The sequence below is a fragment of the Notothenia rossii genome, assembly GCF_949606895.1.
Source record: "Notothenia rossii genome assembly, chromosome: 3".
Lineage (NCBI taxonomy): Eukaryota > Metazoa > Chordata > Actinopteri > Perciformes > Nototheniidae > Notothenia > Notothenia rossii.
In genome coordinates, this window is record NC_136901.1 from 35,855,720 (window position 1) to 35,871,488 (window position 15,769).

Sequence of the window (15,769 nt, forward strand, 5' to 3'; positions counted from 1 at the left end):
CCTACCAAGGCCTAACTATACCGTACTAAGCCGTGCGAGGACCTGCACTGGAAATGCGCAATTATGTAAACGGTGAAGAATTCAGAGTGAAGCAGAGCTGTGGAGAAACAAAAAAAAGCACAACGACCACCACCTCTGCAACTTCAATATTTTTGTTCCTTTTAATTTAAAACAAAATTTAATCTTTACACATTTTGTTTTAAATGTACAATCAAACAATCAATGTAATCATACATAAAATTCGTCATAATAATGCACAACTCTATCGACACTACCCATAAATAAAAAAAAAAAAAGGAGAAAAACATCGAGATCAGTATGAAATACAATGTTAGGCACCACCACTGGTTAACAAAGACGATGCTCTGCTGCCCGTCACAAGAACACAGGATGAACCCGACCTTCCTCACACTCTCTCACATACACACTACTGCCACCACTACAGGTAAAGTGCTGCCGTTTGTCGCCGTTTGTCCCCGCTTCACCGCCGTCTCTCCATCTCCCTTCATCGTTTATAAAAGGATCACAATATGTTCTGAGGACAAAGAGGGGAAGGTTGGTGGGGGTAGCAGGTGGGTTTTTAGGGATCATGTATGGGTGTGAAAGCCATACAAAAACAACCTTTGCCAGGCACTTGGCAGATGTTGCGAGATCGGACAAGATTTAGCACAACCTGCTGTAACGAAAAGCAGCGTGCAGGTGGAGCCGGTTCTGTGATTTGCAGTAAATTACATTACTTATTTTGAGTTAAAGAGTCCATTCCTGTCTTTGGAAACAGCGGTTAAACTCTTCTTTATATTATTATGATTCCAAAAAGTGTGTGTTTTTGACTTACGGTAACAAAATAACAATTAAAAACATTACGGTGGGTTATTTTTTACAACAATTGGGCTTTTTTACTAATCAAATACATATTAGTGGTTTAGTGACATTTGATTTCCTTTTGTCCTTTAAGCCTCACACTGAACGGCAGCGACAAACACACACTTACATTCTCACACACACACACAGCTGGATCAGTAAAGAAAATACACTCATGAAGGTCTTTTTCTCCACGTTTATCTTTCTGAAATTGAACATTTTGTTCTTGAAATACAGTAACACACACACACACACACACACACACACACACACACACACACACACACACACACACACACACACACACACACACACACACACACACACACACACACACACACACACACACACACACACACACACACACACACACACACACACACACACACACACACACACACACACACACACACACACACACACACACACACACACACACACACACACACACACACACCATTTTGACTTACGTTCACCCGGGGGAAGCAGCCATGCACAACGCCACGTTTGGGGGTGAGGAGCAGGTGCTGGAATGTAGTGGCGGTAAAACACACACATTCTCACACACACATTTAAATCACAGGTTAACAATGTATTTCTCTGCAGGACGGACATGTGTGGTGTGTGTGCAAGGGGGGGTTCTATTCTTAGAAGCCTGGAGGTGTCGAGGTTTCTCATCGCGTCCCTCAGCGGCGGTTCATTCTGACCTTTGACCCCCGGCCAGGCGACAGGACGGGTGAGGCACGTGGGGGGTGCAGACGGGTGTGTGTGTTACAGGTGAAGAGAGAGCATGCAGGTGTGAGGTGTCTGCAAGTGCAAAAGTGTTGCGATGTGTTTGTAGAAAGTGCATTCCGTGTGTGCGTGTGTGTGTTTGCCTTCAGCAGCCGCTATGATAACAACAAAGTCTTTTATCACGTTTGCTCTCCCTCTCATGGCCTGCAAGTCTCTGTGGAGGGCACGCTCCGTCCGCCAGGTTCTACAAAGCTGGAAACTAAACATGGAAACAAAACGGGGTCCGAATGTCAGCGATTGGAGCCGTCCAGGAGGTACACTTCCTCCTCGCTGTCGTCGCCCCCCCGGCCGTCCTGGAAGGAGCCGATCAGTTGAACATGATGGACCCGGGATCTTGGTCTGCCATTTGAGCCATGTGACGCAGGATATCTTTTTTTGTGATAATACCAAGAAGCCGCCTGCAGAGGGAGACAAAGGGAAGGAGGAAGAAGTTTAGAGAAGTGAGGAAGAGGTTTGGAGTGAAGGAGAGAAAACAACATCATGCTTTTGTTGGCGAGGAACTCTTCAATCAGGGAGTTTTTTTAATGGCTCTTATGGTTAATGATCACATTCATTTTGTGGACTTTGATTAGCAAGCCAACAAAAACATGAGTCCCTGAGGAGATAAAAGTCAGCAGGAGGACAGGAAGTGAGGAACCAGGTCTGAAACAGCACCCGACTGTCAGAGAGCAGGGTGCTGTTTCAGACGCTGCCGCCACTGTTTTATGTCATCGCTCCTAAAAGCTGGTGAGAAGGAACAACTGGATCCTACAAGGAGACAGGAAGTAGAACAGGAAGTGGAGAGTAGGAGAAGAGGGGGCGTGTCACAGGAGTCAGAAATCATTTAGACGATGTGGAGGTGGGATTACGTCCCACTTTGAATTATATTGGCTGTTACTAGCAGAAATGAAAAAAAATTGAAAACTTAAAAGTACATTTTACACATTATTTTTCTGTAGACCCTATTTCATTGTCATTTTTACATTAATGATGGTATTCTATCCCAATTCTATGTTAATTCTATGTATATGAAAGGAGCTTTACTAAGACTTATTTTCTAGTTAAAATACATGAAGGACTGGTAGAGACTGCCCTGGTGGGACGATCAACATTTCCATAGTGACGTGAGCAACTTCTGACTCCTGTGACAGATCCTTCTTCTCCCTCTACGTGAGAGTAGATTAACCTGATGGACCCAACTATAATGAGACCGGGTCTGACTCATTAAGACGTTTCTAAATATTCAGTTAGTGAAGGTTAGGGTTCTGCTGATTTAGGAACACATTGCAGGTTAGGGTTAACCTAATAAGGCTCTGATTCTCCAGCTGTTTAAACGGGATTGAAGTGGAAAGAGGGAGAACAAGCTCAGATTTGTTTTAGTATGGACTCAGAGAGTTTATCTATTACTCACATTAGCTTCATTTGAACTCTATAAGTGTAAACAAAATGAGTGAAAGGAAAAGTTTGAGATGACCTGTGGAGGGTCAGAGCTCCTGAGCAGCAGTGACAGATGCTGTCTAGCTCGTATAAAAGCATAGAAATAAACAATAACAGATGTAGAAGCTCGGGATACCTGGAACAGACTGTATAAAGGGTCCGGGGGGGGGGGGGGGGGGGGGGGGGTGGCAGCCAGCCGTGTCCGGAGACATCTTTATAAGTGGAACTCTGACATGTAAGCTTCTTTGATTGGTTGATAAATTGTTTGTTTTCAGCCTGTCTGTTTATATCATTTTAAGTTAGTATCTTTTGGTTTAGGACTTACACAACAAGACATTTAAAGACCTCTACTTTTAGTTTAAGCAACTAGTATGAACACTTTTCACTCAAAAAACTGCAGTTACCTATCATTTAAAGAATTATTGAATTGCAGCCTTACTGAAGTTAAACATGGACAGACTTTGGCTCCTTAATTCATTATTAATATAAGCATTGTGAGCTGTAGATCAATATGTATACAATAATTCCTTGATAATGTGTGTGCTAAATATGCTCTCAGTACTCAAAAGAGCATCCATTTTCTTTATAAGACACATTGAGTCTCCTGCCCACGGACACAGCTGGCTAAGAGGAAACATTGGCAGGCTAAAGAGCAGGATTAGTAATGACTTCACCAAGGTCTTTTTATCACCACACGCTAACTACAGCTCTACCGGCACCAATCAACACACTGCACTACAGAATGAGGGGAAACCTACCCCCCTCTCCCTCCCTGCTGATAACACACACCACCCACTAAGGATATTGAAACAGAGTCCTAGCTACTCGCCAAGTGGTTGTTACGGTCTGATGTCTTCGCTCTGTGGAGACCCAGGGAAACGGTGGGGTCGAGAGGGAGGGGTTTAAAACAGAAGAAAAAAGCACACGTTAATGAGGGTAGAATATCGAGGGTGGGTGTATTGTTAAAGTAATTGTTGTGAGAGGGAGGTGGGAAACACTTAACAGGCATCATGGTTACATGACTGCACACATGCTGAGAAACTGTACAGCATGTGCTCCAAATCAAACCATCAGCTGCTATGTAGTGACTGCAGAGGAGCAATGTGATGAACATCTTATCAATGTGCGAGCATGACACAACGCGAAGCAGCGCCACAGGGGGCAGACGCAGGGATGCACAGCTGCATTCTGGGAATCTACCGACCCTTTCAGACATGGAGGCAGGTACTGCTGGCTTCAGCTAAGCTAGGTTTTGATATAGATTGGGGAGCGAGTCGAAGAGTTTGGGTTTATTAAATCTCACAAATGTTCACATTGTAGAGGAATATCTACGAACACACATTTTTCCCTTTTTTCTAACATTAAAAGTAATTAACAATATATTAAAGTGGCTTAAAAGTAAAGCATCAAAGATATTTTTTGACCTTGACGTGGTTGAAATTTAAAGTTTGGAAGAAGGCACCCATTTAAAATCTAAGAATCTTTACGGACATGTTACAAGGTCCTACCTGGTAAGGGAGTGCTTTAATACTTTGATGGTAGAATCACTTTTAACATGAACACGTTAAATATCCAGCATATTCCCGTAATGGATCACACGTCTGAAAGGGGCTCTATAGAAGGATGTAGGTGACAGTTCCCAAAGAGGTCCGACATTACAGGACCCAGAAAAAAAAGAACTTATTTGACGTCAAAACTCATAAAAAGCCGCCACAGGCGATGAAGATGAAGATGGTGTTTCTACAGATGTTTCTCCAGGATGAGGCGTTGGAGGAAACTCCACAACAAACTGTACCCACAAACAAACACAGTGCCAACAGTGAGTACAAGAAGAACAAGAGGAGGAGGAGGAGGAGGAGGAAGGCTTAATGCTTAGCCGGGAACGGTCAACATTCTTTCACACCAAGTTTCATGCAGCCCTCGTAAGAGGCAGAGCCTAAGAGACAGGTGCGAAGAGTGTGTAAGGGGTCACATGTGTAAAGGGGTGGGGCTAGTCACCAGGGGCTCCGTGTTCTGCTTGAGCTCCTCCAGATGCTCTAATATATTCTTCTTTGTGATGATGCCCAAAACATTCCTGAAACACACACCCGTTACTCGGTAAACTGCCCAAAAACAACATAAACAACAACAAATACATCCAAAACAAAAAACAGAACAGAGACAGAGAGAGAAAAGACAGCAGCAGCAGCACAACTTACATACCAGGGTCTAACTTAAAATAATAAACAGATAACTCAAGTAGGAATTAAGATTTAACAACTTAAATGACACAAACAAACAAGTTATGATGGAAAGATTCTGTAGTGGGTGTCACATCATTATAATAAACATGTAGTCTATTGTAAGTCCATCTAATGTATGCTGTCTACTGTATACTTCCTACAGCAACACATTTGTATTAATGCATTTTTAAATAGTCCCCAATTAAAGTCCCCAATTAAAACACAGTGCTGTTTAAGAAAACAAATACAAAAAAAACCAATATAATGTTTGACCTACTTTCATGAGATTTGTAAACATGAACTACACATATAGAACAATGCCAGCCGTATCCTTTAAAATATGAGATGTTAATGAAAAAAACAAACACTGCTGCGCAGCTCCTCTCACAGCAAACTGAGAGAAGAGATCTGTAAATCGAGGAATATTAAACACAATGCTTCTTGTTATTCATACATCACACCAGCAGGGGGCTCTCTCTCTTCAGAGCACACACAAAGGGTCTTTATTGACTGCTTCCCGACATGATACCTGTTATGCAGCTGGAGTTAGTTTCCTCAGCAGGAGAACATCTGTTATTGCTCAGTGGGGGGTAAAGGAGGTGCAGCACAGCGTTAGGCCATGCAGATTACAGGGAGGGTCCCAGATTTCAGAGCCCATTTAACACCGGCAGTGTTTACATGTTGACTTCAGACGGGCGAGTCAAACAGAACCAGGAAGAAGGACGCAAGAAGAACACATCCTTCCTCTACAATATTTCATTTCCTACTTACCCGTTGTGAGTGACCAGGCACTGGCGCAGGCCCAGCTTCCTGAAGATGTCCACCACGATCTCCATGGGGGTGTGGTCGGTGACGGTGAATGGGCTCATGTCCAGGATGGAGCGCAGCTTGAGGGGCCGCGGGCTGTCGGCCGGCAGGGTGGGGGCGTGCTGCGTGAAGTAAACCCTGGAGTTCAGCATGATGCCCTCCTGCTTACGACGAGCGTTTTCTGTGGAGAAAGGAACAGGAAGTTATTACACATTCAGAACCATTTTGAGTTCAGCGTCTTACTTAAAGAGCCTGTGACACGAGTTTCCCCCATCATCCAAACCCATCAATTTGAGTAAATATTGTCCCCTTGAAAACCGTTATTGAACTGATTTTGGATATTTGTACTTTGATAACCATTAATCTGCCCTTCAATGTTGACAATTTTCCAGATCTTCTCGGGGATTCTTCAAGTCCCGCCAAATTATGTGTGACGTCAATGCGGGCACAGCGCTCCAGCTGCACCGTTCAGGATCCCAGCATCTGCATGTAAATGCACAATGGGGCACACAGCAGCAAGCTCAGACAGCGATGACAGTTTAATTTTGAACGTGTCTGAGAGCTCATATGAGGCTGAAGGATCGGTTTATGTTGTATCTGTTAGAAGTTTAGGAATTAGGTGCGTCAATATGGGCGATCATACGGTCATGTAGCCAGTGGTGGACTGGGATTAAAAATCAGCCCGGGACTCTCGACCGGCCCACTTCGGTACCACTAGTAAATTGTCAACGGGGGGAGTGGGGGATGTGCTAGTGATTTATCCGACCGGCCCACTTCGGTACCGGCCAGTCCGCCACTGCACCCAGCCCAGCCCACGTAAACTGTGAACGGGGGGAGCCTCGCTGCGGGGAAACGGTGGACCTAGTGTCCCGATCGGAGTGGGAAAAATAATAATAATCCGTGCATTTTATCCATTAATTTCCCCAACATTGTGGTAAAAAAAAACACACGTTTAATCCATGTTGGTGTACTACTACAACCAGTGGTGTAGTGGGGATGTTTTACAGGGTGGACGGGGTGGTGGGTGGACGGGAGACACTATGGACTCGTGAACTGTCAACGGGGGGGGGCTTGGGGACCTCTGTGTCGCCTGTCAGCGCAACTTACATGATGCCGTTTAGACAATATAATAATAAAGGGCGGTGCCGGCTGTCAGCGAACCGATCCGGCCTTTCTGCGCGACTATCACTCAAATGCGGGACATAGTCTCAATGTGTGGGACGCGGGACAAATAATAAAAATGCTGTGTGTGTAGTCCCGCACAGTGCGGGACACCAGGTCACCCTACACACACAGTTCTGCCCATCACACACACACACGCTTCAAATCAAGTTGCATAAATGCTTGAGCTACGTTTTTATTATAATTACTGTGAAATCTGCGTATTATGTTTTCGTCATTATTACAACAAACACACACTTGCAACTGATAACACTGGCAATGATTTTAGATGTATTAGACTATTTAAAAAAGAAATCATGCTTCAAATAAGTGGGGGTACGGCATACCCCCGCGTCCAACGCCCACTACACCACTGACTGCAACTACAAAAAGCTAAGGTTTGTTTTCTCATCAGGAAATGCAGACCGGCTCAAACAAAAGATTTTTAAATCACTTCCTCACGATCATTTAATGCATCATATGTTCGCCGAATTGACATGAAAACACTAATAAATGTAGTTTCATCCACTTGAGTTTACAACTACAAAAATAATCGATTTTTTTTTATATCACATCCGACGGGAGGAAATTCAGCAGCTCTCACTACCGATTTTTAATCCTAATTTAATCATCATCTTCACCACGATCATTTATGTTTATGTTCACCGAATTGACATGAAATCACTGACAAATATGAATATACTGTAGTCAACTTCATTAAAACGTTATTAACGTGCCTAAACTCAGTAATTTACCATTTCTACGCATGACAACACCCGTTGTCCGTGTTTGGCTCTCTCGCCGCAGTGAAGCGTTCCCGCATTGACGTCACTTCCGGCTTCCCCCAAAACCTCAAAATGAGTCGAAGGAATTTTCCCGCGATGTTCGAAATTATTGATATTTATCGGAACGGTATCGCTTTTTCTTTTTTAAACTGACGGTTCGAGATTACTAGTAGCCCACTATTTCATTGCACAACAGTTGTTGGGTTCGTGTCACAGGCTCTTTAAACTTCCTGTTGGAATAATGGGTTATTGCATCTAATTACCACAAAAGAAACATAATGATCACAACTTCCATTGAATTACGTGTTGTATTCAAATTAAATGGCATTATGTGCTAGGGCTGTGCAATTAATCGTATTTTAATCTCGATTACGATTTTGGCTTGCAACGACTACGAAAACAACGTAATCGAAATAAAACGATTAGTATTTTTATTTAAAAAAAAAAAATTATACTTAAAGTTCAGGGTAACCAATTTTGGGTGATGACATAGTCTACATGCTTTATAAACAGTCAAAACAGTAACAATTAATTTGAAGACAACACAAAGATTTCAAACAGAACCATCCGTGTACTCTCTTTCTGTTCTGACACTTCCACTGAAATGAGAGTCAAAGAGAGAGCTTACCTATAGCGATGGTGATGTCCCTGCGCAGAGCGAAGCCCACCAGCCTCTGGGACTCCTTGGACACGATGACAGGGAAACCGTTATAGCTGGTCTCGTTGATGGTGCTCTGCAGCTCCTCCACCGTCAGGTCGTCCTGCGTCAGCACGGCGAGCGGGGGGTCGCTGCGCCGCGGCCGCATCACATCACTGGCCAGCGTCACGTGGGTGAACTCCTCCTTGGCGTCCAAGAAGGGGTAACCGTTCAGACGGATGTGCGCCTCGTAGATTCCCTGGCGACCAAACGCGTCGCCCACCCACTTGCTGGTCATGACAGCGGCCATGAGGGGGACGATGTACTCCAACCCCCCCGTCAGCTCGAACACGATGACCACCAGAGAGACGGTCATACGGGTCACACCGCCTGGAGAGATAGAAGGGTAAGAAAATAACACCCAGACACAAACTTGCACTATCACGCAGTTCTCATTCATAACACTCCGTTCGATGTCTCACTATGGGATGCGCCTCATCGCAGAGCAAACAGAAGCATTAATCTCATTACGCCAATCCTGATTGGCTGGTGATCTTGACGTCAGCGTCAGGGAATCCACCCCCTATAAGTAGCTTGCGCTACGCCGCATGCGTCATTCAAACACCTCTTCTCGCTTCAGAGCACATCTCTATATTGGTAGCCGGGCTAGCTTAACAGTCCACAGACTGAACCAAGCTATCCAAGCTAACTTCGGTCGACGGGCGCTCGCCGGCTACTTCTATATATACTTCTGCAAGAAGACTGTTAATACCAACACACCAGTTAGTATTGCAAATCGACCTCGCCATTTTCTCCTCGGGAATAAAGGTAAGGTTTTGATTTTTTCAAGCTAGCAACACACGTGTTGCTAGTTTGTCTTGCCTCACTACCGACACCACGGTAGCGAGGACGTTTTTTCTTTTTCTCTCTCACACCAGAGGAGGGGAAGATAAAAAGGGTATTAACACACCAGTTAATATTCTTTGAGAATAAAATTCTACACCGTCGTTTTTTCTCCGGATTAACGACAGTTGGGGAAGTATTTTTTCTCAGCAACGTACCTGTTACGAGCGGGTCCTCTCCACGCCGTCACCACGGCGACCGAGATGGACGCTTCTCTCCCTCACACCAGAGGAGTCAGGGACTCGGAGGCTCGGCTCTGTGGCTGCGGGTTGAAGATATCAGGCACAGACTCACACCAGGTCTGCTCGTCCTGTCTCGGGCTGGAACACGCCCAGGAGGCTATCGACAACCCCGGCTCGTGCGGACATTGTGCCCGCTTCACCATCAAGAGCCTCCGCCGACGGCTAGCACGCCAAGCTAGCTTGTCGGGTCAGGACTCCCTCATGTCCTCTGATTTACCGGATGGAAATCAGGACACGGGGGCGTCCACCACAGAGATGGAGCCCCGCACTGTGTCGGTCTGGGGCTCATCAGTAGTGGCAGCTGCAGAACCGGAGTCCCGCGCCGTGTCAGGCTGGGACTCGGTGGCAGCGAGGGACGTGCGAGCGGAGCCCCGCGCTGTGTCAAGCTGGGGCTCCCAACTGGACCTCACCATGGTCTCGCCCGCGGATGATGTCCCGGAGTTGGACTACATGGAGGACGAAGAGGATGAAACCTCTGGATTCCTCCTGTCCGACTCTGATGAGCAAGACGATGATGCCTTCGTGTCATCAGCTCAGGCTGCAAAGCCGGGAGCGATGGCTGCTCTCCCGGGCGATAGCACACCAGCTTCGCCCTGTCTGAGTATAGACCTGCAGGCCGTGTGTCAGCGTGCCGCAGCCAGACTAGACATCCCATGGCCCGAAATGGCCAAGGAGACCTACAGGTCCCGTTACGAGGGGAAACATTTGCCCCAAGCAACGAGGACAAAGAGGCAACTCCTGCCGGTCTTCCCGGAGATGTTGGATGAGGTGTCGGTCTCGTGGAGAGACCGGCCCTTCAGCAACAAGGCCCCAATCCAGGGTGCCTCCTCCCCTAGACTGCGACGGTATGGAGAGGCTCGGCCTGCTCCGCATACCGCCGATGGAACCGCTGGTGGCAGCTCACCTCCTTCCGAGGATGGCGACTACACCGAGCAGGAACCCCACGCTGCCGGCAAAGGCGGACCGGTTCCAGTCAACCATGACTGAACGGTCCTACAGAGCCGCAGCATTGTCTGCCAGGGCTTTGAACATTTCCTCGCTGCTAACCGCTTACCAAGCGGAGCTCTGCGAGGATCTATCGAGTAATCCTGGACCGGCAGTACTGGACGAGATAGCCGCGATCACGGACATCTGTCTCCGCGTTCAACGCTGCGCCGTCCAGGCCACGGGAAAGGCAATGGGAATTATGGTGGTGCAGGAAAGAGCTAGATGGCTCAACCTCACCAACCTCCCAGACCGGGAAAGAGAGGATGTGCTGGACATGCCCATCGTTCCCGAGGGGATTTTTGGATCTGCGCTCGCTTCTATGCAGAAGAGATGCGAGTCCAAGAAGAAGGAAGACGAGGCCCTCCACCTCTGTCTTCCTCGATGGGTCCAGCTGCTGCCTTCACAGCGGCAGTCCCTCGCCCAAGCTACCTCAGCTGCTCGGTTTAAAGTACCGAAACAGCAGAGGTCACGGCCCGCCCCGAGTCCCCAGCCCAGGCAGGAGACGAAGGCGAATTGGCCCAGAAAGTCTCCGGTTCCGGCTGCAGCCCAGGCGCAGCCAACCCGGAATTTCGGCCAGCAGGCGAGGAAGAAGAAGCTGGCGGCCTGACAGCCTCCTCTTCTTCCCTCGGTGGCGGAGCTGGAAGGTTCCCCAGCTCCAGATGTGTTCCCGCTGCCTCGAGAGATGCCTCAAAGCCATCCTCAAGTGCACCAAAACACATGTCACAATATTGCTCTGTTTTCTCGGATAAAGCATTTTCCGCTGACGCATCCAGGCCTCAGGCTGAGGGCGCAGCTCAGAAAAATGAAAGAGAAAACAATAAAAACAATAAACAGCCCGCCATTTGTTCCCCTTTTGAGAGCAGCTACGGCCTCTCTCAAAAGGCGGACGATGAACGGGTCTGTGAAGGCACCGCCGCCACGCGCATGCGCAGTAACGACTGGGGCTGTGAGGCTACCACCGTCACGTGCAGGCGCAGTGCCGGCTGGGGTTGTGAAGGCACCTCCGTCACGCGCATGCGCAGTGTCGGTGGGGACTGTCAAATCGGGGTACCACCGTGTTCAGACACTAGAGGGCCCCATAACACAACAAATTGAGACTCAGAGGGCAAAAGACGTGACATCTCCGCTGGCTCTAAGGAGCGAACAGTGGAAGATGCTCACAACGTCTGCTTGGGTGTTCAAGACAGTTACACGGGGTTACAGACTCCAATTCGCTGTCACCCCCCCTCGTTTCTCGGGCGTTCTGTATTCACAGGCCCGAGGGGAGTCAGCCCACATTCTAGAAAGAGAGATTCTCTCACTTCTAGAAAAGGAGGCTATATCTATAATACCCGCCGAGCAGAGTCAGAGCGGCTTTTATTCCAAGTATTTCCTCGTTCCCAAACGGGGAGGGAACGGAATTCGGCCAATACTAGATTTGAGGGCTCTGAACAAATATCTAAGAAGATACAAATTCAGAATGCTCACTCACACATCTCTGCTGCGTCTCGTGCGACAAAACGACTGGTTTACATCAGTCAACCTGAAAGATGCGTATTTCCACATCACAGTATATTACCCAAACAGGAAATATCTGAGGTTCGCATTTCAGGGGATCTGTTACGAATACAGAGTACTTCCCTTCGGTCTGTCTCTCAGTCCAAGAGTGTTTGTACGATGTACGGAAGCCGCGATAGCCCCGTTAAGACAACAGGGTATTCGCCTGGCAACCTACCTAGACGACTGGCTGCTTCTCGCACAGTCGGAACAGGAGGCTATTACGCAGACAAATGTCCTCGTAAAGCACCTGCTCAACCTGGGTTTCATAATAAACACAGAAAAGAGCATGTTGTGCCCGGCACAGACTGTACTCTTCCTGGGTTCACACCCGCCTGTCAGCGGAAAGAGTGAAAGCTTTCAGAGCTTGCCTCGCTCATTTCCAGCTGCGCAAACATGTTCTTTTCAGATCATGCCTGCGGTTACTGGGGCTCATGGCGTCAGCCATCCTGGTTGTACGGCTGGGACGGTTACACATGAGGGAGTTTCAGCGCTGGGTAGCCGCTCTAAAACTAAACCCCGCGCGTCATGGAGCACGGAGAGTGATGGTTACTGTGAAATGCGTAATGGCACTGCGCCACTGGCTGCACCCGACTTTTCTGGTACGGGGCGTGCCTATGGGTGCTGTTCTTTCACGGAAGGTGGTCACCACAGACGCATGTCTGACAGGCTGGGGAGGTATTTACGAAGGTCGTCCGGTGAGGGGTCTCTGGAGCAGAGACCTCCAGCGGTCGCACATAAATTACCTGGAGCTTTTAGCGGTGTTCCTCGCCCTAAAACGCTTTCTGCCTTTTCTCAGAGGACACCATGTCCTTGTGAGGACGGACAATACGACCACAATATCGTATATAAACCGACAAGGGGGTTTGCGCTCTCTCCAGTTACACATGCTGGCACGCAAACTGATCTTGTGGAGCTGCGGCCGTCTCCTCTCTCTGAGAGCGACGCACGTACCGGGTGTGATGAACCTCGGGGCAGACCTGCTGTCCCGGGGTGTACCACTATATGCAGACTTGACTCTACATCCAATGGTTGTGAGCCAGCTGTGGGTGCGTTACGGCCGAGCCGCGGTAGATCGGTTCGCATCAAAAGAAAATGCTCACTGTCAGCTTTTCTTTTCAATGCGCGATCAAAACGCACCATTAGGCGTGGACGCGCTCGCGCACATTTGGCCTCCGGTCCTCCTGCTTCCTCCACTAGGTCTCTTTATGACTGTAAGTGGAGGGTGTTTGAGGACTGGTGCCTTCAAAAAGGGCACACCTCTTTTCAATGCCCTGTGGGAGTGATTTTATCATTTCTACAGGACCTAATTGATAAACACAGAGCTTTCTCCACGATCGAAGTCTACCTGGCTGCTATTGCTGCATGCCATGTGGGTTTTGAGGGTAAGACGGCCGGCCAGCATCCTCTGGTCTGCCGTTTTATGAAGGGAGCTCGCAGGCTCCTTCCTGTTTCCAGGTCACTGGTGCCCTTATGGGACTTGACAGTGGTTTTAGATGGGCTCACTCGAGCCCCATTTGAACCCCTGGAAGAAGCTGACATGAAGCACCTGTCACTCAAGACAGTGCTGTTACTGACCCTGGCATCTGCCAAGCGAGTCAGTGACATTCATGCGCTATCTGTACATCCTTCATGCACTCAGTTCGCCCGAGGGTTAACGAGAGTGTTGCTGAAGCCCAACCCTGCCTTTATACCTAAGGTGGTTGGTTCATGTACCCCCTTTGACATTGAGGCATTTCCTCCGCCGCTGTGTCCCTCCGGGGAACAGCAGCCGAATTTGCTATGTCCAGTCCGTGCTTTACGCACTTATATGGACAGATCAAAAGAGTTTCGTCATAATGACCAACTCTTTGTGTCCTGGGCTAACCCTCAGAAGGGCAAGCCTGTTACTAAGCAACGGCTCTCTCACTGGATTGTGGAGGCAATTGCTTTGGCTTACACGAGTCAGGGTCTGCAGGCACCTTCGGGTTTGCGTGCTCATTCGACTCGTGGTCTGGCTACATCCTGGGCTTTGTTCAGGGGTGTTTCCATCCAAGACATTTGTGCAGCAGCGAGCTGGTCCTCGCCGCTCACTTTTGTCCGCTTTTACAGATTAGACGTCTTTGCTCCCAGTGTGGCCCATGCAGTGCTGGGCCCCCTGCTGAGTTAGAGCTCTAACTGTTAAGTTCTGGTTGGTCTTGGTGACTTTTGAGATAAGCTCGTCTGGCAATACGGGAGCTACAATATCCCATAGTGAGACATCGAACGGAGTGTTATGAATGAGAACTATAGGTTACTTACGTAACCCCAGTTCTCAGAGTAACATGAAGTGAGATGTCTCACCAGACGGCCCTCCTTGCTATGGTGAAGCGAGAAGAGGTGCTTATTTTGAATGACGCATGCGGCGTAGCGCAAGCTACTTATAGGGGGTGGATTCCCTGACGCTGACGTCAAGATCACCAGCCAATCAGGATTGGCGTAATGAGATTAATGCTTCTGTTTGCTCCGCGATGAGGCGCATCCCATAGTGAGACATCTCACTTCATGTTACTCTGAGAACTGGGGTTACGTAAGTAACCTATAGTTTTCCGCTGACTCACCCAGACATGCGGCGGCCCCCACCATGGCGTAGAGCCCCGGTGTGATGCAGTCGGCCCCCACCTCGCACCACTCTTTGAACAGGAACCAGTCGTGGTGATAATACGCCAGCTGCTCCACGGCGATGCCAACGATCCGCCCTGCGATCGCCCCGATGGCCATGCTGGGGATGAACAGCCCCGACGGTACCTGAGGGGTGGGGGGGGGGGGTAGGAACAGGAAGTGGGTTTAGTTTTTTTTTATTTGTTGTTATTTTTAGGTATAATAAATAATTTACTTCTTTGCTTTACTGTACTTCTTTGCTTTACTGTACTTCTTTGCTTTACTGTACTTCTTTGCTGTAATGTACTTCTTTCCTTACGTGCTATCAACACCTCAAGGGCTCACCTTGAGTCCAAAGGTGAATATGGTCATGATGATCTTGAAGACGAGTGCCAGGCAGAGCTGCCAAATGGCGGCGTAGACCCCGGGCCCCGCGGGGCGGTTGGGGTTGTCGTTGAACGCCTTGCTGCCGTTCATCTGGCTGCGGTACTGGCAGAGCTGCGAGGACTCCAGCGGGCCGCAGTCTGTAAACAGCTCCTTTATCAACTCGCTGGTGTTCTGACGCGTGTACGGGTTGGGGAAAGCAAACACAGCGGTGACGGCCGTTACCAAGATCACCTCCAACACCGGGTACTTTCCTGAAGAGAGGGGAGATGCAACATGTCAGGATGTAGGAGTCTTAAAGCAAGACAGCTGTACTTTTTCAAATATTCGTTTAACAAAGACTCGAGCCCCCTTTCCAAGCCTCAAGGATCCTTCTTCGGCCACCAACACCATCACCTCATTTTAATCTTTAGTAGA

General features: G+C 48.2%; 1 protein-coding gene across 7 annotated transcripts in view; it reads right to left on the reverse strand.

Annotated features, from left to right (window-relative positions):
- Window positions 1-136: 136 nt before the first annotated feature.
- Window positions 137-15,769, reverse strand: part of clcn3 (chloride channel 3) — a 76,755-nt gene continuing 61,122 nt past the window's right edge. For 4 of the 7 annotated variants that reach the window (XM_079669143.1, XM_079669137.1, XM_079669141.1 and 1 more), the window contains 6 exons: window positions 15,314-15,606; window positions 14,929-15,115; window positions 8,673-9,071; window positions 6,063-6,279; window positions 5,068-5,143; window positions 137-2,051 (listed from right to left, as the gene is read on the reverse strand). In XM_079669143.1, coding sequence (XP_079525269.1) covers window positions 1,884-2,051; window positions 5,068-5,143; window positions 6,063-6,279; window positions 8,673-9,071; window positions 14,929-15,115; window positions 15,314-15,606 — 1,340 coding nt within the window. In that variant the 3' untranslated portion in view covers window positions 137-1,883. Of the gene's footprint in view, window positions 2,052-3,898; window positions 3,930-5,067; window positions 5,144-6,062; window positions 6,280-8,672; window positions 9,072-14,928; window positions 15,116-15,313; window positions 15,607-15,769 lie in introns of all 7 variants that reach the window. The other 3 variants (XM_079669140.1, XM_079669142.1, XM_079669139.1) reach the window with 2 other exon arrangements.